This window comes from Aedes albopictus, chromosome 1 (genome assembly GCF_035046485.1).
Source record: "Aedes albopictus strain Foshan chromosome 1, AalbF5, whole genome shotgun sequence".
Classification (NCBI taxonomy): domain Eukaryota; kingdom Metazoa; phylum Arthropoda; class Insecta; order Diptera; family Culicidae; genus Aedes; species Aedes albopictus.
This window is the reverse complement of record NC_085136.1, coordinates 17,926,399-17,952,002: the sequence shown is the minus strand read 5'-3', so window position 1 is coordinate 17,952,002 and position 25,604 is coordinate 17,926,399. Positions and strand designations below refer to the sequence as shown.

Genomic DNA, 25,604 nt, shown 5'->3' with positions numbered 1-25,604 from the left:
AGAGGAAACTCTTTCGAATTTCCAGAGGAAACTCTTTCGAATTTCCAGAGAAAACTCTTTCGAATTTCCAGAGGAAAATCTTTCGAATTTCCAGAGGAAATTCTTTCGAATTTCCAGAGGAAATTCTTTCGAATTTCCAGAGGAAATTCTTTCGAGCTTCCAGAGAAAATTCTTTCGAATTTCCAGAGGAAATTCTTTCGAATTTCAAGAGGAAATTCTTTCGAATTTCCAGGGGAAATCCATTCGAATTTCCAGAGGAACTTCTTTCGAATTTCCAGAGAAAATTCTTTCGAATTTCCATAAAAAATTCTTTCGAATTTCCAGAGGAAATTCTTTCGAACTTCCAGAGGAAATTCTTTCGAATTTCCAGAGGAAATTCTTTCGAATTTCAAGAGGAAATTCTTTCGAATTTCCAGAGGAAACTCTTTAAATTTCCAGAGGAAATTCTTTCGAACTTCCAGAGGAAATTCTTTCGAATTTCCAGAGGAAATTCTTTCGAATTTCCAGAGGAAATTCTTTCGAATTTCCAGAGGAAATTCTTTCGAATTTCCAGAGGAAACTCTTTCGAATTTCCAGAGAAAACTCTTTCGAATTTCCAGAGGAAACTCTTTCGAATTTCCAGAGGAAACTCTTTTGAATTTCCAGAGGAAACTCTTTCGAATTTCCAGAGGAAACTCTTTCGAATTTCCAGAGGAAACTCTTTCGAATTTCCAGAGGAAACTCTTTCGAATTTCCAGAGGAAACTCTTTAAATTTCCAGAGGAAATTCTTTCGAATTTCCAGAGGAAATTCTTTCGAATTTCCAGAGGAAATTCTTTCGAATTTCCAGAGGAAATTCTTTCGAATTTCCAGAGGAAACTCTTTCGAATTTCCAGAGGAAACTCTTTCGAATTTCCAGAGGAAACTCTTTCGAATTTCCAGAGGAAATTCTTTCGAATTTCCAGAGGAAATTCTTTCGAATTTCCAGAGGAAATTCTTTCGAATTTCCAGAGGAAACTCTTTCGAATTTCCAGAGAAAACTCTTTCGAATTTCCAGAGGAAAATCTTTCGAATTTCCAGAGGAAATTCTTTCGAATTTCCAGAGGAAATTCTTTCGAGCTTCCAGAGAAAATTCTTTCGAATTTCCAGAGGAAATTCTTTCGAATTTCAAGAGGAAATTCTTTCGAATTTCCAGGGGAAATCCATTCGAATTTCCAGAGGAACTTCTTTCGAATTTCCAGAGAAAATTCTTTCGAATTTCCATAAAAAATTCTTTCGAATTTCCAGAGGAAATTCTTTCGAATTTCCAGAGGAAATTCTTTCGAATTTCCAGAGGAAATTCTTTCGAACTTCCAGAGGAAATTCTTTCGAATTTCCAGAGGAAATTCTTTCGAATTTCCAGAGGAAATTCTTTTGAATTTCCAGAGGAAATTCTTTCGAATTTCCAGAGGAAATTCTTTCGAATTTCCAGAGGAAATTCTTTCGAATTTCCAGAGGAAATTCTTTCGAATTTCCAGAGGAAATTCTTTCGAATTTCCAGAGGAAATTCTTTCAAATTTCCAGAGGAAATTCTTTCGAATTTCCAGAGGAAATTCTTTCGAATTTCCAGAGGAAATTCTTTCGAATTTCCAGAGGAAATTCTTTCGAATTTCCAGAGGAAATTCTTTCGAATTTCCAGAGGAAATTCTTTCGAATTTCCAGAGGAAATTCTTTCGAATTTCCAGAGGAAATTCTTTCGAATTTCCAGAGGAAATTCTTTCGAATTTCCAGAGGAAATTCTTTCGAATTTCCAGAGGAAATTCTTTCGAATTTCCAGAGGAAATTCTTTCGAATTTCCAGAGGAAATTCTTTCGAATTTCCAGAGGAAATTCTTTCGAATTTCCAGGGGAAATTTTTTCGAATTTCCAGAGGAAATTCTTTCGAATTTCCAGAGGAAATTCTTTCGAATTTCCAGAGGAAATTCTTTCGAATTTCCAGAGGAAATTCTTTCGAATTTCCAGAGGAAATTCTTTCGAATTTCCAGAGGAAATTCTTTCGAATTTCCAGAGGAAATTCTTTCGAATTTCCAGAGGAAATTCTTTCGAATTTCCAGAGGAAATTCTTTCGAATTTCCAGAGGAAATTCTTTCGAATTTCCAGAGGAAATTCTTTCGAATTTCCAGAGGAAATTCTTTCGAATTTCCAGAGGAAATTCTTTCGAGTTTCCAGAGGAAATCCTTTCGAGTTTCCAGAGGAAATTCTTTCTAATTTCCAGGGGAAATTCATTCGAGTTTCCAGAGGAAATTCATTCGAATTTCCAGGGGAAATTCATTCGAATTTCCAGGGGAAATTCATTCGAATTTCCAGGGGAAATTCATTCGAATTTCCAGGGGAAATTCATTCGAATATCCAGGGGAAATTCATTCGAATTTCCAGGGGAAATTCATTCGAATTTCCAGGGGAAATTCATTCGAATTTCCAGAGGAAATTCATTCGAATTTCCAGAGGAAATTCATTCGAATTTCCAGAGGAAATTCGTTCGAATTTCCAGAGGAAATTCGTTCGAATTTCCAGAGGAAATTCGTTCGAATTTCCAGAGGAAATTCGTTCGAATTTCCAGAGGAAATTCGTTCGAATTTCCAGAGGAAATTCGTTCGAATTTCCAGAGGAAATTCGTTCGAATTTCCAGAGGAAATTCGTTCGAATTTCCAGAGGAAATTCGTTCGAATTTCCAGAGGAAATTCGTTCGAATTTCCAGAGGAAATTCGTTCGAATTTCCAGAGGAAATTCATTCGAATTTCCAGAGGAAATTCATTCGAATTTCCAGAGGAAATTCATTCGAATTTCCAGAGGAAATTCATTCGAATTTCCAGAGGAAATTCATTCGAATTTCCAGAGGAAATTCATTCGAATTTCCAGAGGAAATTCATTCGAATTTCCAGAGGAAATTCATTCGAATTTCCATAGGAAATTCATTCGAATTTCCAGAAGAAATTCATTCGAATTTCCAGAGAAAATTCATTCGAATTTCCAGAGGAAATTCATTCGAATTTCCAGAGGAAATTCATTCGAATTTCCAGAGGAAATTCATTCGAATTTCCAGAGGAAATTCATTCGAATTTCCAGAGGAAATTCATTCGAATTTCCAGAGGAAATTCATTCGAATTTCCAGAGGAAATTCATTCGAATTTCCAGAGGAAATTCATTCGAATTTCCAGAGGAAATTCATTCGAATTTCCAGAGGAAATTCATTCGAATTTCCAGAGGAAATTCATTCGAATTTCCAGAGGAAATTCATTCGAATTTCCAGAGGAAATTCATTCGAATTTCCAGAGGAAATTCATTCGAATTTCCAGAGGAAATTCATTCGAATTTCCAGATGAAATTCATTCGAATTTCCAGAGGAAATTCATCCGAATTTCCATAAGAAATTCATCCGAATTTCCAGAGGAAATTCCTCCAAATTTCCAGAGGAAATTCCTTCAAATTTCCAGAGGAAATTCCTTCGAATTTCCAGAGGAAATTCCTTCGAATTTCCAGAGGAAATTCCTTCGAATTTCCAGAGAAATTTCATTCGAATCTCCAAAGGAAATTCATACGAACTTCAAAGGGGAAATTCATTCGAATTTCCAGAGGAAATTCATTCGAATTTCCAGGGGAAGTTTATACGAATTTCCAGGGTAAATTCATTCAAATTTCTAAGGGAAATTCATTCAAATTTCCAAGGGAAATTCATTCAAATTTCAGGAGAAATTCATTCAAATTTCCAGGGAAAATTCATTCGAATTTCCTGGGAAAATTCATTCGAATTTCCAGGGGAAATTCATTCGAATTTCCGGAGGAAATTCATTCGAATTTCCAGAGGAAATTCATTTGAATTTCCAGAGGAAATTCATTTGAATTTCCAGAGGAAATTCATTTGAATTTCCAGAGGAAATTCATTTGAATTTCCAGAGGAAATTCATTTGAATTTCCAGAGGAAATTCATTTGAATTTCCAGAGGAAATTCATTCGAATTTCCAGAGGAAATTCATTCGAATTTCCAGAGGAAATTCATTCGAATTTCCAGAGGAAATTCATTCGAATTTCCAGAGGAAATTCATTCGAATTTCCAGAGGAAATTCATTCGAATTTCCAGAGGAAATTCATTCGAATTTCCAGAGGAAATTCATTCGAATTTCCAGATGAAATTCATTCGAATTTCCAGAGGAAATTCATCCGAATTTCCATAAGAAATTCATCCGAATTTCCAGAGGAAATTCCTCCAAATTTCCAGAGGAAATTCCTTCAAATTTCCAGAGGAAATTCCTTCGAATTTCCAGAGGAAATTCCTTCGAATTTCCAGAGGAAATTCCTTCGAATTTCCAGAGAAATTTCATTCGAATCTCCAAAGGAAATTCATACGAACTTCAAAGGGGAAATTCATTCGAATTTCCAGAGGAAATTCATTCGAATTTCCAGGGGAAGTTTATACGAATTTCCAGGGTAAATTCATTCAAATTTCTAAGGGAAATTCATTCAAATTTCCAAGGGAAATTCATTCAAATTTCAGGAGAAATTCATTCAAATTTCCAGGGAAAATTCATTCGAATTTCCTGGGAAAATTCATTCGAATTTCCAGGGGAAATTCATTCGAATTTCCGGAGGAAATTCATTCCGAATTTCCAGAGGAAATTCATTTGAATTTCCAGAGGAAATTCATTTGAATTTCCAGAGGAAATTCATTTGAATTTCCAGAGGAAATTCATTTGAATTTCCAGAGGAAATTCATTTGAATTTCCAGAGGAAATTCATTTGAATTTCCAGAGGAAATTCATTTGAATTTCCAGAGGAAATTCATTTGAATTTCCAGAGGAAATTCATTCGAATTTCCAGAGGAAATTCATTCGAAATTCCAGAGGAAATTCATTCGAATTTCCAAAGGAAATTCATTCGAATTTCCAGAGGAAATTTATTCGAATTTTCAGAGGAAATTCATTCGAATTTCCAGAGGAAATTCATTCGAATTTCCAGAGAAAATTCATTCGAATTTCCAGAGGAAATTCATTCGAATATCCAGAGGAAATTCATTCGAATATCCAGAGGAAATTCATTCGAATATCCAGAGGAAATTCATTCGAATTTCCAGAGGAAATTCATTCGAATTTCCAGAGGAAATTCATTCGAATTTCCAGAGGAAATTCATTCGAATTTCCAGCGGAAATTCATTCGAATTTCCAGCGGAAATTCATTCGAATTTCCAGCGGAAATTCATTCGAATTTCCAGCGGAAATTCATTCGAATTTCCAGCGGAAATTCATTCGAATTTCCAGCGGAAATTCATTCGAATTTCCAGCGGAAATTCATTCGAATTTCCAGAGGAAATTCATTCGAATTTCCAGAGGAAATTCATTCGAATTTCCAGAGGAAATTCATTCGAATTTCCCGAGGAAATTCATTCGAATTTCCCGAGGAAATTCATTCGAATTTTATAAGGAAATTGATTCGAATTTCCTAGAGGAAATTCATTCGAATTTCCTAGAGGAAATTCATTCGAATTTCCTAGAGGAAATTCATTCGAATTTCCTAGAGGAAATTCATTCGAATTTCCTAGAGGAAATTCATTCGAATTTCCTAGAGGAAATTCATTCGAATTTCCTAGAGGAAATTCATTCGAATTTCCTAGAGGAAATTCATTCGAATTTCCTAGAGGAAATTCATTCGAATTTCCTAGAGGAAATTCATTCGAATTTCCTAGAGGAAATTCATTCGAATTTCCTAGAGGAAATTAATTCGAATTTCCTAGAGGAAATTCATTCGAATTTCCTAGAGGAAATTCATTCGAATTTCCTAGAGGAAATTCATTCGAATTTCCTAGAGCGAATTCATTCGAATTTCCTAGAGGAAATTAATTCGAATTTCCTAGAGGAAATTCATTCGAATTTCCTAGAGGAAATTCATTCGAATTTCCTAGAGGAAATTCATTCGAATTTCCTAGAGCGAATTCATTCGAATTTCCTAGAGGAAATTCATTCGAATTTCCTAGAGGAAATTGATTCGAATTTCCTAGATGAAATTCATTCGAATTTCCTAGATGAAATTCATTCGAATTTCCAGAGGAAATTCTGTGGAATTTCCAGAGGAAATTTTTCGTAATTTCCAGAGGAAATTCTTCGGAATTTACAGAGGAAATTCTTCGGAATTTACAGAGGAAATTCTTTGGAATTCCCAGAGGCAATTCTTCGGAATTTCCAGAGGAAATTCTTCGGAATTTCCAGAGGAAATTCTTTGGAATTTCCAGAGGAAATTCTTCGGAATTTACAGAGGAAATTCTTCGGAATTTACAGAGGAAATTCTTCGGAATTTACAGAGGAAATTCTTTGGAATTCCCAGAGGCAATTCTTCGGAATTTCCAGAGGAAATTCTTCGGAATTTCCAGAGGCAATTTTTCGGAATTTCCAGAGGAAATTCTTCGGAATTTACAGAGGAAATTCTTTGGAATTCCCAGAGGCAATTCTTCGGAATTTCCAGAGGAAATTCTTCGGAATTTCCAGAGGAAATTCTTTGGAATTTACAGAGGAAATCCTTCGGAATTTATAGAGGAAATTCTTCGGAATTTTCAGAGGAAATTCTTCGGAATTATCAGAGGAAATTCTTCGGAATTTCCAAAGGAAATTCTTCGGAATTTCCAAAGGAAATTCTTCGGAATTTCCAAAGGAAATTCTTCGGAATTTCCAGAGGAAATTCTTCGGAATCTCCAGAGGAAATTCTTCGGAATTTCCAGACGAAATTCTACAGAATTTCCAGAGGAATTTCTACGGAGTTTCCAGAGGAAATTCTTCGGAATTTCCAGGGGATTTTTTTTTGAATTTCCAGAGCATTCAGTAGAAATTGTCCCGAGTTTTTACTGAAATCGTCTGAATTTCAGTTGAAATTCTATTGAGTTTCAGTTGAACTTCTACTGAATTTCTGTCGAAATGATTTTGAATTTCAGTTGAAATTGTCCTGAATATCAGTTGAAATTCTTCTGAGTTGGCATTATTCTTAATTTCAATTGAAATTTTACTGAATTTCGGTTGACATTTTATTGAATTTCAGTTGACATTTTACTGAATTTCAGTTGAAATTGTCGCTGATTTTCAATCGATTTTCAGTTAATCACATCAATGGTTCTGATCTTACCTTGAGCTGCAAATCCTGCAGGTATCCCATGCTGACAAAGTGCTCCACCGTGACGGCTTAATGGTTGCTTTCTTCTTAATAAAAACCGTAGAAACTCAGACGCTAGGGTAGATCCTCCCCTTCACACTCCCAAGACACTTCACTCAACGGATGCAAATATTTTCACAATCACTTGCTCGTAGCTGTTGCTGTTGTTGTTGTTGGCGCCGTTTCACACCCAAATCAACTTTTCCCGGGTGCAAATTTCTAATAGTAAAAATTTTCGCCTTTTTCTGCATTCATTTCTTCAACTTTTTTTCTGTAACACTCGAAGCCAATCACTTCTCGGACTGTGTGTGTGGACGAACGGCTACTAAACTCCTCCTCGAGGGCTAATCATAACGAGCATATGAATATTCAACAACACTGCGCGCAGGTGGTAATAACTCGTAACAGCAACAAAAACAACGGATAGTTACTGTTGTTGTTGTTGTTATCGTTGCTGCGGCTGTTTGGATTGGAATATTGGCGCGTTGTTCAACGGTGGTTTTTTTGTTTTTCTACTACAAACTTTTGCACTATCATTAACATACTACACACAGGTACCCGCCTTGGAAACGCACTATTCTTCCTTTTTGTTTGGAATGTTTGGGAGCAAAAAACACGTACGGTGGTTTACAACGACGCAACAACAGCTGATGGTAGCAGGCGTTGCCTGCTAGAGGTGATACCGATATCTGTCAAACAACTAAGTAGTCGCCTACACGTGAGACTCATGTTTGAAAAGGTTTATTGTTTTAAACACGATTTGCTAGATTCCATTGAGTATCAGTTGAAATTCATTTGTAATTTCAATTGAAATTCGTTTAAATGTCAGTTGACATTCGTTTGAATGTCAGTTTAAGTTGAAATTCAAATGAATTTCAGATGAAATTCATTTGAATTTCAGTTTAAACTCATTTGAATTTCAGTTGAAATTAATTTCCATTTCAGTTGAAATTCAGTAAATTTCAACAAAATCACTTCACTTCGCTCCTTGAGACATTTGCGTCCGATTTCGATTGTCTCACCACTCGCCAATCCTAAATTTCTTTTTAAAAATGTCATCCATTATTCATTTCCGCCTAAAAGTTTCATGGGAAATCCCTCGCACAAACAGCTTCCAAACGGAGGTGCGCGCGGCGGAATATGCCCTGTTGCACATTTCAACGGTCGTAACTGTCACTGCCGGTCTGTCTGTCGCTGATTCATTATTTATGAATAGTCTTCTCGAACAGAAATCACCGCCTACTTTGGCGCATTCGGCGCGTCTTTCTTCAGCCTTCCGTGATAAATAATCCGGTCGAAAATCCGATGACTGAGTGTGGCAAAGCAGCTTGGCTGCCAGCGATTAAACATTTGTCTGAGCTTTCGGAGGGCCTCAGTAACTTGCGGGCACCGCACCGCGCTGCCTTTGTTGTCACGGTTCGCTGATTCTCTCACCACCGGCGACTTTGGTACGACTTAAACCCAGAGTTGATGAATTGTTTGAGAAGTTCGTGCTAGCGTCGTCAGTCTTCTTTTGCGTTTTGCCATGGTTGCAGTTTTTGCGTGGTGGCGGCAGTTTCAGCATTCATTCGCATTTAATTTAGAGTCCAAATCGGATAATGAAAACTACAATAACCGTCACTGCCTACTGCTACAATACGACGAACGACGACGCCCAATAGGTAGCTATGACAACAAGTGCGTTGAACGCGGTCAATGGATTGTGTTGGTGGTTTCGTGTGCGGGTTGCTTGGATTGGATGATGGACGACGGGCGATGGTTGGTTGATTCGCTTGAAGGGACACCAGAAATGTCTTTCGGGGTGCGATGGATGTGCATGAGTTGAAATTAGTACGAACATCAAACACCAAGAGCCAATATTTTGAGACTCCATGAAGTGTGTGGAATTGACGAATGAGAGATTAGAATTTTTGATCATCTTTATCGAATTTAAGTTGGAGTTCTTATGAGTTTCAGATGAAACTCACCAGAATTCATTCAAAATTCTCCTGAACTTCAGTTAAATCTTCCAGCGCAAAATTCACTGTTACTTCTAGTGGAAATTCACTAGAATTTCCAGAGGAAATTCACTTGAATTTGCAAAGGAAATTCACCCGAATTACCAGAGGAAATTCACTCAAATTTGCAGAGGAAATACATTCGAATTTCAAGAGGAAATTCACTCGAGATTCCAGAGGAAATTCACTCGAATTTCCAGAGGAAATTCACTCGAATTTCCAGAGGAAATTCACTCGAATTTCCAGAGGAAATTCACTCGAACTTCTAGAGGAAATTCACTCGAATTTCCAGAGGAAATTCACTCGAATTTCCAGAGAAAATTCACTCGAATTGCCAGAGGAAATTCACTCGAATTTCCAGAGGAAATTCACTCAAATTTCCAGAGGAAATTCACTAGAATTTCCAGAAGAAATTCACTAAAATTTTCAAAGGAAATTCACTTGAATTTCCAGAGGAAAATCACTCGAATTTCCAGAGGAAATTCACCGGAATTTAAAGAGGAAATTCATTCGAATTTCCAGAGGAAATTCACCGGAGTTTAAAGAGGAAATTCATTCGAATTTCCAGAGGAAATTCACCGGAATTTCCAGAGGAAATTCAACGAAATTTACAGAGGAAATTCAACGGAATTTCCAGAGGAAATTCAACGGAATTTCCAGAGGAAATTCAACGGAACTTCCAGAGGAAATTCACCGGAATTTCCAGAGGAAATTTACCGGAATTTCCAGAGGAAATGCACCGGAATTTCCAGAGGAAATTCACCGAAATTTCCAGAAGAAATTCACCGGAATTTCCAGAGAAAATTTAGCAGAATTTCCAGAGGAAATTCACTGAAATTTCCAGAGGAAATTCACTCGAATTTCCAGAGGAAATTCACTCAATTCTCCAGAGCAAATTCACTCTAATTTCCAGAATTTAAAGAGGAAATTCATTCAAATTTCCAGAGGAAATTCACTCGAATTGCCAGAGGAAATTCACTCGAATTTCCAGAGAAAATTCACTAAACTTCCAGAGGAAATTCACCGGAATTTTCAGAGGAAATTCACCGGAATTTCCAGAGGAAATACACTCTTACTTCCAGAGGAAATTGACTCGAATTTCCAAAAGAAATTTACTAAAATTTCCAGAGGAAATTCACTCGAATTTCCAGAGGAAATTCGCTCTAATTTCCAAAGAAAATTCGTTCTAATTTCCAGAGGAAATTCGCTCTTATTTGCAGAGGAAATTCGCTCTAATTTCCAGAGGAAATTAACTCTAATATCCAGAGAAAATTCACTCGAATTTCCAGAGGAAATTCACTCGAATTTCCAGAGGAAATTCACTCGAATTTCCAGAGGAAATTCACTCGAATTTCCAGAGGAAATTCACACGAATTTCCATTTCCTCTGGAAATTCGGATGAAAGTCCTCTGAGATTCGGGTGAATTTCCTCTGGAAATTCGAGTGAATTTCCTCTGGAAATTCGAGTGAATTTCCTCTGGAAATTCGAGTGAATTTCCTCTGGAAATTCGAATGAATTTCCTCTGGAAATTCGAATGAATTTCCTCTGGAAATTCGAATGAATTTCCTCTGGAAATTCGAATGAATTTCCTCTGGAAATTCAAATGAATTTCCTTTGGGAATTCGAAATAATTTCCTCTGGAAATTCGAATTAATTTCCTCTGGAAATTTGAATGAATTGCCTCTAGAAGCTCGAATGAATTTCCTCTGGAAATTCGAATAAATTCCCTCTGGAAATTCAAATGAATTCCCTCTGAAAATTCGAATGAATTTACTTTGGAAATTTGAGTGAATTTCCTCTGGAAATTTGAGTGAATTTCCTCTGGAAATTCGAATGAATTTCCTCTGGAAATTCGAATGAATTTCCTCTGGAAATTCGAGTGAAATGCCTCTGCAAAATCGAGAGAATTGCCTCTGCAAATTCGAGAGAATTGGCTCTGCAAATTCGAGAGAATTTCCTCTGGAAATTGGAGTGAATTTCCTCTGGAAGTTCGAGTGAATTTCCTCTGGAAATTCGAGTGAATTTCCTCTGGAAATTCGAGTGAATTTCCTCTGGAAATTCGAGTGAATTTTCTCTGGAAATTCGAGTGAATTTCGTCTGGAAATTCGAGTGAATTTCCTCTGGAAATTCGAGTGAATTTCCTCTGGAAATTCGAGTGAATTTCCTCTGGAAATTCGAGTGAATTTCCTCTGGAAATTCGAGTGAATTTCCTCTGGAAATTCGAGTGAATTTCCTCTGGAAATTCGAGTGAATTTCCTCTGGAAATTCGAGTGAATTTCCTCTGGAAATTCGAGTGAATTTCCTCTGGAAATTCGAGTGAATTTCCTCTGGAAATTCGAGTGAATTTCCTCTGGAAATTCGAGTGAATTTCCTCTGGAAATTCGAATTAATTTCCTCTGGAAATTCGAGTGAATTTCCTCTGGAAATTCGAGTGAATTTCCTCTGGAAATTCGAGTGAATTTCCTCTGGAAATTCGAGTGAATTTCCTCTGGAAATTCGAGTGAATTTCCTCTGGAAATTCGAGTGAATTTCCTCTGGAAATTCGAGTGAATTTCCTCTGGAAATTCGAGTGAATTTCCTCTGGAAATTCGAGTGAATTTCCTCTGGAAATTCGAGTGAATTTCCTCTGGAAATTCGAGTGAATTTCCTCTGGAAATTCGAGTGAATTTCCTCTGGAAATTCGAGTGAATTTCCTCTGGAAATTCGAGTGAATTTCCTCTGGAAATTCCGGTGAATTTCCTCTGGAAATTCGAGTGAATTTCCTCTGGAAATTCGAGTGAATTTCCTCTGGAAATTCGAGTGAATTTCCTCTGGAAATTCGAGTGAATTTCCTCTGGAAATTCGAGTGAATTTCCTCTGGAAATTCGAGTGAATTTCCTCTGGAAATTCGAGTGAATTTCCTCTGGAAATTCGAGTGAATTTCCTCTGGAAATTCGAGTGAATTTCCTCTGGAAATTCGAGTGAATTTCCTCTGGAAATTCGAGTGAATTTCCTCTGGAAATTCGAGTGAATTTCCTCTGGAAATTCGAGTGAATTTCCTCTGGAAATTCGAGTGAATTTACTCTGGAAATTCGAGTGAATTTACTCTGGAAATTCGAGTGAATTTACTCTGGAAATTTGAGTGAATTTACTCTGGAAATTCGAGTGAATTTCCTCTGGAAATTCGAGTGGATTTCCTCTGGAAATTCGAGTGGATTTCCTCTGGAAATTCGAGTGGATTTCCTCTGGAAATTCGAGTGGATTTCCTCTGGAAATTCGAGTGGATTTCCTCTGGAAATTCGAGTGGATTTCCTCTGGAAATTCGAGTGGATTTCCTCTGGAAATTCGAGTGGATTTCCTCTGGAAATTCGAGTGGATTTCCTCTGGAAATTCGAGTGGATTTCCTCTGGAAATTCGAGTGGATTTCCTCTGGAAATTCGAGTGGATTTCCTCTGGAAATTCGAGTGGATTTCCTCTGGAAATTCGAGTGGATTTCCTCTGGAAATTCGAGTGAATTTCCTCTGGAAATTCGAGTGAATTTCCTCTGGAAATTCGAGTGAATTTCCTCTGGAAATTCGAGTGAATTTCCTCTGGAAATTCGAGTGAATTTCCTCTGGAAATTCGAGTGAATTTTCTCTGGAAATTCGAGTGAATTTTCTCTGGAAATTCGAGTGAATTTTCTCTGGAAATTCGAGTGAATTTTCTCTGGAAATTCGAGTGAATTTCCTCTGGAAATTCGAGTGAATTTCCTCTGGAAATTCGAGTGAATTTCTTCTGGAAGTTCGAGTGAATTTCCTCTGGAAATTTGAGTGAATTTCCTCTGGAAATTCGAGTGAATTTCCTCTGGAAATTCGAGTGAATTTCCTCTGGAAATTCGAGTGAATTTCCTCTGGAAATTCGAGTGAATTTCCTCTGGAAATTCGAGTGAATTTCCTCTGGAAATTCTGGAAATTCCGGTGCATTTCCTCTGGAAATTCCGGTGAATTTCCTCTGAAAATTCGAATGAATTTCCTCTGGAAATTCGAATGAATTTCCTCTAGAAATTCGAATGAATTTCCTCTGGAAAATCGAATGAATTTGCTCTGAAAATTCGAATGAATTCCCTCTGGAAATTCGAGTGAATTCCCTCTGGAAATTCTGGAAATTCCGGTGCATTTCCTCTGGAAATTCCGGTGAATTTCCTCTGAAAATTCGAATGAATTTCCTCTGGAAATTCGAATGAATTTCCTCTAGAAATTCGAATGAATTTCCTCTAGAAATTCGAGTGAATTCCCTCTGGAAATTCGATTGAATTCCCTCTGGAAATTCGAGTGAATTCCCTCTGGAAATTCTGGAAATTCCGGTGCATTTCCTCTGGAAATTCCGGTGAATTTCCTCTGAAAATTCGAGTGAATTTCCTCTGAAAATTCGAATGAATTTCCTCTGGAAATTCGAATGAATTTCCTCTAGAAATTCGAGTGAATTCCCTCTGGAAATTCGAGTGAATTCCCTCTGGAAATTCGATTGATTTCCCTCTGGAAATTCGAGTGAATTCCCTCTGGAAATTCTGGAAATTCCGGTGCATTTCCTCTGGAAATTCCGGTGAATTTCCTCTGAAAATTCGAATGAATTTCCTCTGGAAATTCGAATGAATTTCCTCTAGAAATTCGAATGAATTTCCTGTGGAAATTCGAATATATTTGCTCTGGAAATTCGAATGAATTTCCTCTGAAAATACGAATAAATTTCCTCTGGAAATTCGAATGAACTTTCTCTGGAAATTCAAACAAATTTCCTCAGGAAATTCGAAAGAATCTTCTCAGGAAATTCGAAAGAATTTCCTCCGGAAATTCGAATGAATTTCCTCTGGAAATTCGAGCGAATTTCCTCTGGAAATTCAAGTGAATTCTCTCTGGAAATACGAGTGAATTTCCTCTGGAAATTCGAGTGAATTCCCTCTGGAAATTCGAGAGAATTCCCTCTAGAAATTCGAGTGAATTCCCTCTGGAAATTCGAGTGAATTCCCTCTGGAAATTCTGGAAATTCCGGTGCATTTCCTCTGGAAATTCCGGTGAATTTCCTCTGGAAATTCCGGTGAATTTCCTCTGAAAATTCGAATGAATTTCCTCTGGAAATTCGAATGAATTTCCTCTAGAAAAATTTCCTCTGGAAATTCGAATGAATTTCCTCTGGAAATTCGAATGAATTTCCACTGAAACGGAGCCATTATTTGGGAGACTTGTGCTGCCCTGATCTCCCCTTCCAACTGATTCAAACTGTTTCAGCTGCATAATCCTCTCGTTTAACCTACTTTTCCTTGCCTCAAGTGCGCAAAAATTCCAGCAACATGGTCCGAAAATTGTACCGTAACAACCTGGTCGGTCATAAACTTCGGCACGGTTCTGTGTAGTTCAGTTATCTCGCCTCAGCAGCGGGACACTATTCAACCCGATGCTAATCGCCAATATCGCCGTCGCTTCGGTAGCACAACACCCCACTTCCTAGAGAAACACATCCCTAGATCTGGTCCAAGCAGTCCAGTCCAGTCTCAATTTGCAACGCAGTTTTATTATCCTGCTTGACTGCACCACCACCTGTTGTTGCTGTCGTCGTTGCCGCTGCCGCAGTCGTTCACTTGCTCAAAATTCATAAAAATGCACCAGTTTCCACACCTTTAACACACTACATACTGCCTAGTCAGTGACTACTACTGCACGCAAGAACGGTTACGCGGCTCCGTTAAAGCCGTGCCGCGCTCAAATGAGTCATAATCCTCGCTTACTGCGTGCGTGATCACTTAACTGGATGACATTCCAATTCTTGACACTTGTTGTTGTTGTTGCGACGACGCCTGTCGTCGCTTCTTCATCCAATCACCCTGTTCTATGAAACTTCACTTCACCTCACTGACCTCTTTGTCCAGTCACTTCTGTCATTCACCACGAGCACGCGTCTTCCAAAATTCCGAAACAAATCCCTCCCAGCACGCACTAGTTAGCATATAGGGTTTCTCGCGAGTCGCGACCACCGCCGGCGGAGACTCATAAACCTCGTTTTCCAACTCTCTCGGATCACTTCTTCTCGTTGTATAATCTGCACGATCGCGTCCGAAAAAAAATCCCATAAAACTCCCAAAGCTCACTCGATTCACTCAATCATCGGTCGCTAGTTGTTTTAACCTTCAAATTAATCTTCACCACCGTCTTTCCCGTATGAACCAAGCAAGCGACGGACGGACTAACCTCGCCGCCTACTTGTATGTTTTTGCTTTATTGCGTGACGTAACGCCGCCACCGCTGGCTGCCAACTCCCTCGCAATAACTCCTCTCGAAAAACAACAACACTAGCTGTCTGTGACTGTGACTGAGCTTTCAACGGGGGGCGTCAAAGTTCACCACACCCGGTCGCCGCACCACGAATCGAAGAAGGCGACGACTTGACGAAAGAGTTGCGTTCTCGCGAAGCGACGAAACCGAAATTCGAAACGTACGAGCGAAGCGCGCGCGTGACTCCAACCGACTCCGTTGGAAGGATGCCGAGCAATGAGGTGCGCGAGAATCCACCGCTGGACGGTGGCTAGAGAGCGGTGGACGACTCCCCAAAGTTTTCCGGCCCAAAGTTCCAACGACTTCGTGCAGCCACCACGAAGACGTCGTCAATGACGGCGCGGTGATGATGATGATGATCGCTCACCAACGGCCGGCCACCGGGAGAAAACTCCCAACCGAACTTCGCCGTCAACGGCAACGATGCTCCACAAACCGCACCGACCCGACCGTGGGGAAAAGTAGGCTATGCGATCGAGCCACCAAGCAAAGCGGCAAGCGCAGAGAAGTTGGGGCCGAAGCGAATGCTCGTGGTGAAAGAAAAGAGAGTTTGTGAGCACGTGAGAGAGAGGAAAACTCCGTAGTAAACGGTTCGCGGTTCGGTTTGGTTCGAAACGGAACGGGAGAAATTACCGAGGAAATGCGTTGCTTTGCTGCAACCACGATCACGTATACGTAGTAGGCGCTGTTGGTGCTTGGGTTGTTGGAGCAGCGTTGTTGGGTGCTGCTGACGAAGGTGAAAAAAGTAGTGCATTGTTTTCCACTCGTTGCCTGCTTGGATTAGGTTGGGCTGGAGAAGAGGAGACAAAAACTGGTAAAAACGAAGAAGGTAAACGGCGTCGTCTTCGTTTGTTCATTGTTTGCTTTCAGTTTGAAGAAGGTGGTGAAGAGAGGCATTCATGTAGGGGTCTATTATTTTAGTTTGGTTTGATTTTCACACCTCTTATGGTATTTAATCGAGCAGATGGACAATGGAAGAGTCAAGTTTTACAATTGTTTCTATTATTAGTTTTACTCGTTAGTTTATTTACAGGCAATTATGGAAATGTTGAATGTATGTACTTCAAACAGTGGATTTGAATGAAAAACTCGATAGGTTATGGGCCCAGATGAAAATCAACCATAGAATGTGTGAAGAAAACCACAGCCATATTTGCACCATGTTACTTTTTGACAATAGGGTCCTAAAATTAAAGACGAAATCTCGCTTATATTGAATAATACGATCAAGCATGGTATTCTAATCGGAATTGTACTTTACTCGAACTTGAAAAACAAAGGAATAATGAGAAAATTCGAAATAAGTAAAATGGTAAATAGTTCTACTTTGACATTTGAGGTCAACCTTGTGTGGCTGAGCTCGACATTTTTCGCACTGGGATTTCAAAAATGTTCCTATCTGACATACACGGAGAAAAAAAATCACTCAAAGTATGTGTTATAAGCTAGGGACGAGACAAAATGCTAAAAAAATTAAAATTGTATATTTTCAACTACGGTTAATAAAAACGTCAAAAAATGAGTAAATATGTACTCTTGAACCATATATTGTGGTTTAAAACAAGAATCCCGATAGGACTTTAGGAGCCTATTCGGACCTTTTTATCGCTAAATAGTATAGTTTTGTGTATACTTTCAGAAACAACTCTTAAGTTAGAAAACTTTTTTCAGAAACTCTACGAAAACAACATCTTGTCAATTAGTCTTATGTTCAGTTTTGTCATCATAAGCTGCCCCATTTTTAGTTTATACGCATAAAAAAGCTGTCCGATAATCTCTGTAAAATTCAACATGAGGATGGGACAGCTTATGATGAAAACTGAAACATGGGGCAGGTTATGCCGAGAAGATGTCGAAAAATTATATTCTTGTCGGCATTACAGCACAGACAAACAGACATACTACTTAGAAGAAATTTGTATCAAAAACATCGTTTGGCATCTCACTAGCACCCTCTATAATGCACAATCCGAAGCATTCGTTTGCAGGTGTACTATCCTTCGGCTTGATGTAATAATTTAGCAGGTGACGACTCCCCCGTGGCATTACCAATTCATGAAAGATGAATAAAAGTTCATGATTGAGTCATTTTATGTAAACATTGATCGGCGTCGCGTTCATTTCACTCCAATAGTGAGACGTTATGTAGAAACAGCAGCGCCACCATGACACATGCGAGCATAGTCCGAACCACACTGCATTTTCAAAATGACCGTTAAATCGTGCGACGATTGCGATTTGAGTGGTATGTCTGTTTGTCTGTGATTACAGTCCCTCCAGAGTTTTGGAGTAAAGTGAATGTTTTTCAATTATTTTTGTTCTTACCCTTCAATGAAATTGTTTGACCAATTCTCACGCTATCCTGATGAATTCACTTTGTTTTTCTATTACACTTGTCCGTAAAGAAGGAAAAAAAGCTAGAATTCAAAACGCGTATTTTCTCAGTTTGCTGATTTGGAACAAGGGACAACAATGCTGGTCACACTGCAGATCAGCTGAAATAAAACGTATTGTAATGGAATGATTCGCGTAGAATATTTGCATATTTACATCAGATTTCAATGTTACAATATATTATACTGTTTATCTTACGTTTGAACCATTTGCTATTTTCAAAATATTGTTTTTCCGTGCATTTTTAGTTCTTTTTCAATGGATCATTAAAATAACTAAAACGGCCGCTGTGAAATGAACAGAAAGCGCCACCATAGCCTTGTATGCTTGACATAACTCAACTGCTGTCACCAGTGCTGAAACTTTCATTTCGTCATATCTAAATTCAACCACCTACAGCTCATTTTAGAAGCTGAACCTGAGAATATGGTATACTAGCTGTACCCGGCAAACTTTGTCTTGCCTACTGCGTTTTTTGACGTTTCGAGTCCCTAGCCAAGCGCCCAAGTCCCCGTTCAAAATGTATGAAAACCCGGTTTTCAAAAACTCTCAATTTTCCCATGTTTTAGGCTTCATAAACCTTCCTTGGGTGAAAACTAACAGAACAAAACTTAGACGACCCAAATCGGACCACCCGTTCGCAAGTTATGCGCGGTCCCACGTATGCCACTGCATTTTTATATATATAGATGAAAATCTTGTGCGGCTAAACCAGTTCTGCAAGAAAGTCACGGAAAACCCGCTATTTTTCGAATATTTAAGGTAAATGTCACGGACTACCTATGAAAAATGCCAAATGATATTCATTAATGAATATCATTGGCATTTTTCAAAGGGAGTCCGTGACATTTACCATAAATAATGTGGTGACCCTTCATAACCCGAGAGAATGGCGGTCGACGGTCTCTCCGAACGCTGGACAGATAACCATCAGATGGACAGTATCGAAGGCCGAATGGAGCAGCAAAGTTTGATCAGCAACGACTTGAGAAGCGGTTGGCAGACCAAAAATCAAAGAACAGCAAAAAGGCGGATGAACAGGAACAGCTGGACAGGATAACTGGTTGAACAGCAACAAAATCGAGTTTGATCGTCAGCACCAACCAACAACCTTTGTTCAAGTACACAAAAAAATCATTACAAAAAATATGAATACTTCCTTCAACAAGCTGCATATCGAAGACTTTTGATGACGTGGTTATTGCAATAAGTATATAAATACGATATGCATGAACACCGTTTCAATCGTTTTTTCTATCTAAATATTTATTTAACATGACATTTATTTTTCAGTGTAGAAACCGATGACAGAAGATATCATAATGAATTCACCATATCCAAATTTTCTAAGAGGGTCCTCAAAAAAACAAGCATAAGTACAAGATATCGGTGCATGCTGCTGGGAGAATTCAAAACATGAGGAAAATGAGGAAATTCACATTTTTTTCTTAAAAAAACGTATTGAAATTATTTTGGCAAAGAGTAGACAAGAGAGGCAATATAGAGAATAAGAAAAATAGTAATAAATGTTAAAATTTAATGATTAGGAAGTTAACTACGAAGCAACACGAAGTTACAGTTGTTTTCAGGATAGTTAGTAGGCTATGACTTTCGAAAAATAAGACAGTTTTGTGACAGAAATTGTAGGAGATAGACAAGAAAAATAAATTTTGAAAAAAAAATGAAGCAATTCTGTTTATACAATCCGGAATCAATGATTTCGCATACTTCGGGATTGTCCACTGGGTCACGAAGTAACCCACGAAGTAACGAAGTATTACGATGAGAAATTGCAAAAAATAATTATTATTATTTTCTATTGTTTTTCGCTCAGAATCAAAATAAATATTTTTATTATATGTATATTTGGCTAAGAGTAGAGAAAGAGGGCAGACCTGACCTGTGTCTAATTACCATGAATCAATGGATGAGATTCAAAATCAACTGTGACCTTTTTACACAGTGGTGAATTGAATTATTTCATGTGGTGAATTACACTAGTGTAGGAAACTAACCGATTGCAGCGCCACGCTATTGCCCTGGTGTTGCCGATGAAATATTCCTTACACAAAATTCCGATTGGACTTGGATGTCTGTTCTCTATGCTTTTTGCATATACATTTAGGGGAGTTTCGACCACAATCGTTTCAGTTGCGATTGGTGAAATTTATCTTTGATATAGAGCCATATAGCCATATAGCAATCATTACTTTTTTACATGCAAACTTAAGGTTGATATAAAGTGGAAATGGGCACACAGATAAAAATAATGAGATTTACACGTCATGTATACTTCATTTCAGTCATGTAAACTTAGTGTTATGATGGTTTACATGATATATCATGTAAATTTGTGTTATATGTCATGTAAATACTCAGAGTCATGCTGAATTACATGACATATAATGGAAATTTACATGATATTTTATGACTTTTACATGATATGTCATGTAAACTTCTGTGATATCCCACGCTCCAATTATGTGCATCATATGTCACAGAACTTTACACTCTTTTTCCGATCTGTGCAATTATAGAAACACATTACATTGAATCAGTCGCATAATTGCCATTTCCACTTTAAATCAACCTTAAATGTTCATGCAAAGTAATGATTGCTCTAAATACACCGTATATCTGCATGCAATAAGGCTTCAGCACCTTGGTTAGTTGGGTATAAACTGGAAACTGAAAGGATAATAACACTTAGCGCGCTCGGCAATGTTCCATCATGCCGCTCAAAGTGTTGCTACAATTGATGCTTAGTTTGCAAAACCCACACACTTCAAAAAAAGCGTGTGTTTTTATGTCATTTAACAAACATATGCAAAGCAGTAATTTTACAGCTCAGGTTTTTTGGTCGACATAACCTCAAACCTGTACCCGATACTTTCGATACTGATTACGAAAAATATGTCACTCACACATGATGCCCACCGCCTCTTTCTTTGTTAATTTCCAAAACTTCAAAACACTTTTATGGCTTTTAAAATTCATATCAATTTATTTGATTTGTTTGTTACAACATGCTCTGTTCTGATAAACGGTCTGGTGAATGAATGACGGCAGCTTTCCTGTTCAGGAAGTCCGGCAAAAAACAACTTCTAGCTCTTCGTGTTGATCTTCCACGATGATATTTTCCTTGGGCGCCGGAAGGTTTCAAGGCACAAAAGCTGGTTGATTTGTCACTAACTCAATGTAAATAAAACAACTGCTTGCGAGTCGCATAAGTTGATGCACCCGTTTGACGTTTCATTAGTGCGTGTTCCGCGATTGTGTCATTGATCGTGTAAAATTATGTCATATAAACATGAATACTGATTGCCAACACTACAAATTACAAGCTTTTCTCTTGAAATTACGCAATCTTCATTTGACCACGCACGTTGTCACGATCGCATCAAATGTAACATAAAATTAAGTCTATTTTTAGTTTATGGCACGATAGATTACGTCTGTTCTTTATTTACGTTTCTTTAAAAATTCAGATTTTTTTAGTGTGTATATAAGAGAAGTTATCCTTGCTGTTTTTGGAAACTCTCCAAGCACATTTTAATAAACTAAGCTATCAATTAGTCGGGATGATTGATAGTCCGGATGAACAAAAACAGTTCAATTTAAGGCTTCACGGGGCGTCATCAGAATCATCAATAATTGCTCTAAAAATTTGAAGATGCAAATCTTGAGTTCTACTTCATCAAATGGGCTGAAAATTTGACTGTTTGTATGCTTACATGTGATGAGCAATCGACTATGTTTTCAGTTAGATCAGTCCATTGGAACTGGAGATTTGCATCGCCAAAGTTTCGAGGGTAATGATGATGAAAGAGACGGAAGATAGCAAAATTATCACGTTGTTCCGTATCACCTTTACTGTACTTTCAAGCTCGTTTCACTGGAAAGCATCGTCATTAACAGGAGAAAAATGACAAGATAAGATAGTAATGTATCCCAGTCAACCAGTCATCGTATAAGATGTTGTATAAGATGTTAAAGTGGAGGCGATATGCGTACATTTTACATGCGCCTAAATGGAGGCATGCACGCATATGGCCTCCACTTTATCATCTTATGCAACATCTTATACGATGACTGGTTGTCTGGGTATGGTTTATGTAATGTAAAATAATACAACATAACATAAGAGAACCATTCCCAAACCATGTACATTTAAATGGTTGAAACCATACATGTATTATACAAAGCACGGTATATTTGAGCCAACCTATCAATATTGAGAACAATTTATTTACAATAAAACTAGCTGTACCCGGCAAACTTTGTCTTGTTTACTGCGTTTTTTGACGTTTCAAGTTTCTATCCAAGCCCAAATCCTCGGTCACAAAATGTACGGAAGATCGATTTTCAAAAACTCTCAATTTTTCCATGTTTTTTGCCTTATAAACCTTCCTTGGGTGAAAACTAACAGAACAAAAGACGATCAATATCGGACCATCCGTTCGCAAGTTATGCGCGGTCCCACGTATGCCACTGCATTTATAGATATAGATTGCATGACCCCGCCAACTATGATCTGCTGATTGCTAACGCTTTTGCTACACATATCTCCAACATGAAACCCCTTGAAAACCTTTGTAACGCCCCTGAAACCCTTTGGGATACCCCGCAAACTCAATGAAACCCATGGTCTTAGCCTGACTAAAGAACAAAGAAAAACTCAATGCAAACCTCTGACATGCCGATGAAATCCCCTGGAACGTACCTGAAATGTCCTTGAAGCTCCCTAGAACACCGCTGAAGCCCATAGAACGCCACTAAAATCCACGGGGACGCCTCTGCAACCCCCTGAAGCAGCCCTTGGAAATCCCTGGAACACCCTCGAAACCCTATGTAATGCCCCTGAAACCCCATCAACGCCCATTAAACTCAATGAGAACATCTAGAACGCCCTTGAAATCTCTTAGAACGCCCTTAACACCCCCGAGAACATCTCGGAAATCCTTTGAAAACTCCTAGAATGCCTCTGACACCCTTTGGAACCACCTGGAACGCCCCCTGAAACTTAATTAAAACCCCTGAAACGCCGCCATTGAAACACCTCTGCAACGCCCCTGAAACCTAGGATATTCCATCCTGAACCCTTGGAAACACTTCTGAAATCTCCTGAAACACCTCAGAAAGCTCCAGAAAACCCCCAGGTGCCCTCCCTGACTGTATTTGTTTGCATCCTATGTCAGATTCGTATTTCTATCACCACTACTGTAAGGTCGTCTTCAGTGTCTCGTATTTGACTCGAAAATAATGGATGTGAGTGAAAAAATCAACAGGTTATAGACCCATACCCGTTCCTGGTTAAGCATTTTTGGAGGAGGATACCCAACTTTTCGAAGAAAAGTGGGTTGATTATATTCTTTATTACACCAATGAACCTAACCTCAAAATGACTGACACTTCTCAAGTCATTTTGACAGTGGTAACATGAGCATGAAAAGGACGGCAACAAGATCGATAAAGTAGAATATATTATCCGTCTTTTTCGTGCATGAGTGGGGCCTGTCAAAATGACCTGAAAAATTTCAAACATTTTCATGGCCAGCTTTGCTGGTGCAATGAAGAATACACGTTATGGTAGTTCTGTGTTCATCAAGTAGGCTAAAAATGTAAAAGACGAGTGCAGCGATGTATTTTGAATTCACTCGGTTGGAAAAATGTGACACAACAGCGGGGTACACTCTCAAATAACCACTACTCAGCGAGTGAGCATGAACCGCATTTTAAATTTTTAAACGTTGTCTGTCATAATGTTGCATTCAAAGTAAGGATTTGCAAATAGTTTATGTAACTGATTGTTCTACTAATGTATTGAGGAAGCAAAGCATTTTCATTGCTGGGTTATAGTAGCTGGTGGAAGTGTATCATGTTGTAGTATCAAAATTCTAGGGGTGAGTGAACTCGGCCTTCACTGTGCATTTGTCTATTCATTATAATGATATTCATTATAATGATAATTATCAGTTCAACTGTCAACTGGCGAGAATAAGATCTAGTATCGAGTAGGCAAAAGTTGTTACAGTTGACTCTCATTTAAGACACTGACACCCATTTTACGACCACCGCAATTTCCAGATTTTATTTACTTAATCATTTATTTTAGGCTCATGCGCCAACAGGCATAACGGAGCCGAACTCAATTAAAACTTTTTACAATTTCATGTTTTGACTTATAAACTAGTTAGTTTTGGGGAACCGAAAAACTCGCGGTTTGGTCGAGGTTAGGGGGAACAAAAATATTTGAGGAAAAGATAGGGTGATGGGGCTTTTCGTTGACACGTAACAGCATGGTGTGGCGTATTGCTGCTGGTCAAACGTAGAGTGGACAAACAACTTGAAACGATACATACAGACGATTTTCGAAGGGACACGAGGTGGACAAGTGGAGCAATAAGACGGGGATATCAAACGAAGACTTCAGCTTGCTTCAAGAAGTGGTATACACGCTTCATGTACTCAAGATCAAGTTTACCCAACACATCTCTAATGTCTTTCTTTTCTGGTTTTCCTCGGGCCCTGATTGTCCAGATTGTCTTACGACTAATTTAATAATTTTCGGTATGTGACAAGCCTATAGTGCCGTTTCCATGGCCACCTCTATAATACGACACCGATCAAAAGACAAACGAGTGAATATTACCATTTCCTTAGATTACCTAAAAGGTTCTATTTGGGATTCCTCCAGGATTCCTTCCGAAATTCTCCTAATAGTTTCTTATTGTTCAGAGGTTTTTTTTTCTCTCGAATATCTAGATTTAATTTCAGGAAAAATGGAATCCTGGAAGGAACTTTTGGAGGAAACCCTGAATGAACTACGAGGGAAAAGCGCTGGAAATAGTAGTTTACGCAACAAGGTGCAGAATGAAGATTTTTACAGTACGAGTCGTACATTTATCCAATGAGGGTTGCTGAGTTGGATAATTACGATGAGTGCCGTAAAAATCGAGTTCTGCACCGAGTTGCGTACAACATTTTTTGCAATTTTATAAATTACCATTTGAGGATAATTTCTAACAAAACTTTTTCATCAAACTGCACACTGATGTTCATAGCCATGAAACATCAAGAAATCCCTTTGCAGTTTTGCATACAAACTTTGAAGACAACAAATCTGACGAATGAAGCACCGAACCAAGCCGCCCATGTTTATCCTGGCTTTGTTCACTTGCACAAAGAGGCAGCTTTACGTAATCGAGTGCATTTGTATACGAGTTTTTAAGATTGGTGCTCTTGAAAACGTGAGTAGGTGTCCAAGTCGGCCATTGTGGCAGCCACATTTGTACTCTCTGAAGTTTCCCCTTAAGAAAATCTGATCATAGGAGGTTACGCTGTGCAGTTGTCACAAATTTTCAAACCTGCGTCCAGAAAGCATCAAGAAGTTGGTCAAAATGAAAACAGTGCTGTAATGGTTCATTACGCAACGCAAATCAGTGCTGTAATGAACCATTACAGCACTGCTTGTTTAGTGTGGGAAAGTAGGCCTTTTTCTGGCAGATTTGCGTGAGATAAAACAGCCTATTACGATGAGAAATGGTAAAAAAGTCCTTACGAAATTATTGGAGAAACTCCTGTTGTAAAATCATAAGCAGCGCCTAGAGTAATTCCAGAAGGAATTCCTCTAATACTCCTGAAGAAATTCCATTATAATTGCAGAATAAACTTCCGGAGGAATTCCACAAGAATCTGCAAGAGGAACTCCTGGTAGAACCTAGAAAATAGTTCTAAGAAGAATCCAAAAAGGAATTTCCTGAATAAATCTCGGATTTTTTTTT

General features: G+C 38.4%; 1 protein-coding gene across 4 annotated transcripts in view; it reads right to left on the bottom strand.

The window, feature by feature from the left end:
* LOC109431170 (rhophilin-2) overlaps positions 1–25,604 on the bottom strand; it is a 280,237-nt gene that overhangs the window by 142,194 nt on the left and 112,439 nt on the right. Inside the window, exons 1-2 of one of the 4 annotated variants that reach the window (XM_062844123.1) lie at positions 15,280–15,419; positions 7,118–7,488 (exon numbers count right to left, since the gene is read on the bottom strand). The exons of 2 other annotated variants lie outside the window; for them this stretch is intronic. In XM_062844123.1, coding sequence (XP_062700107.1) covers positions 7,118–7,147 — 30 coding nt within the window. In that variant the 5' untranslated portion in view covers positions 7,148–7,488; positions 15,280–15,419. Of the gene's footprint in view, positions 1–7,117; positions 7,927–15,279; positions 15,420–25,604 lie in introns of those variants that run through there. One more of the 4 variants, XM_062844122.1, reaches the window with a different exon arrangement.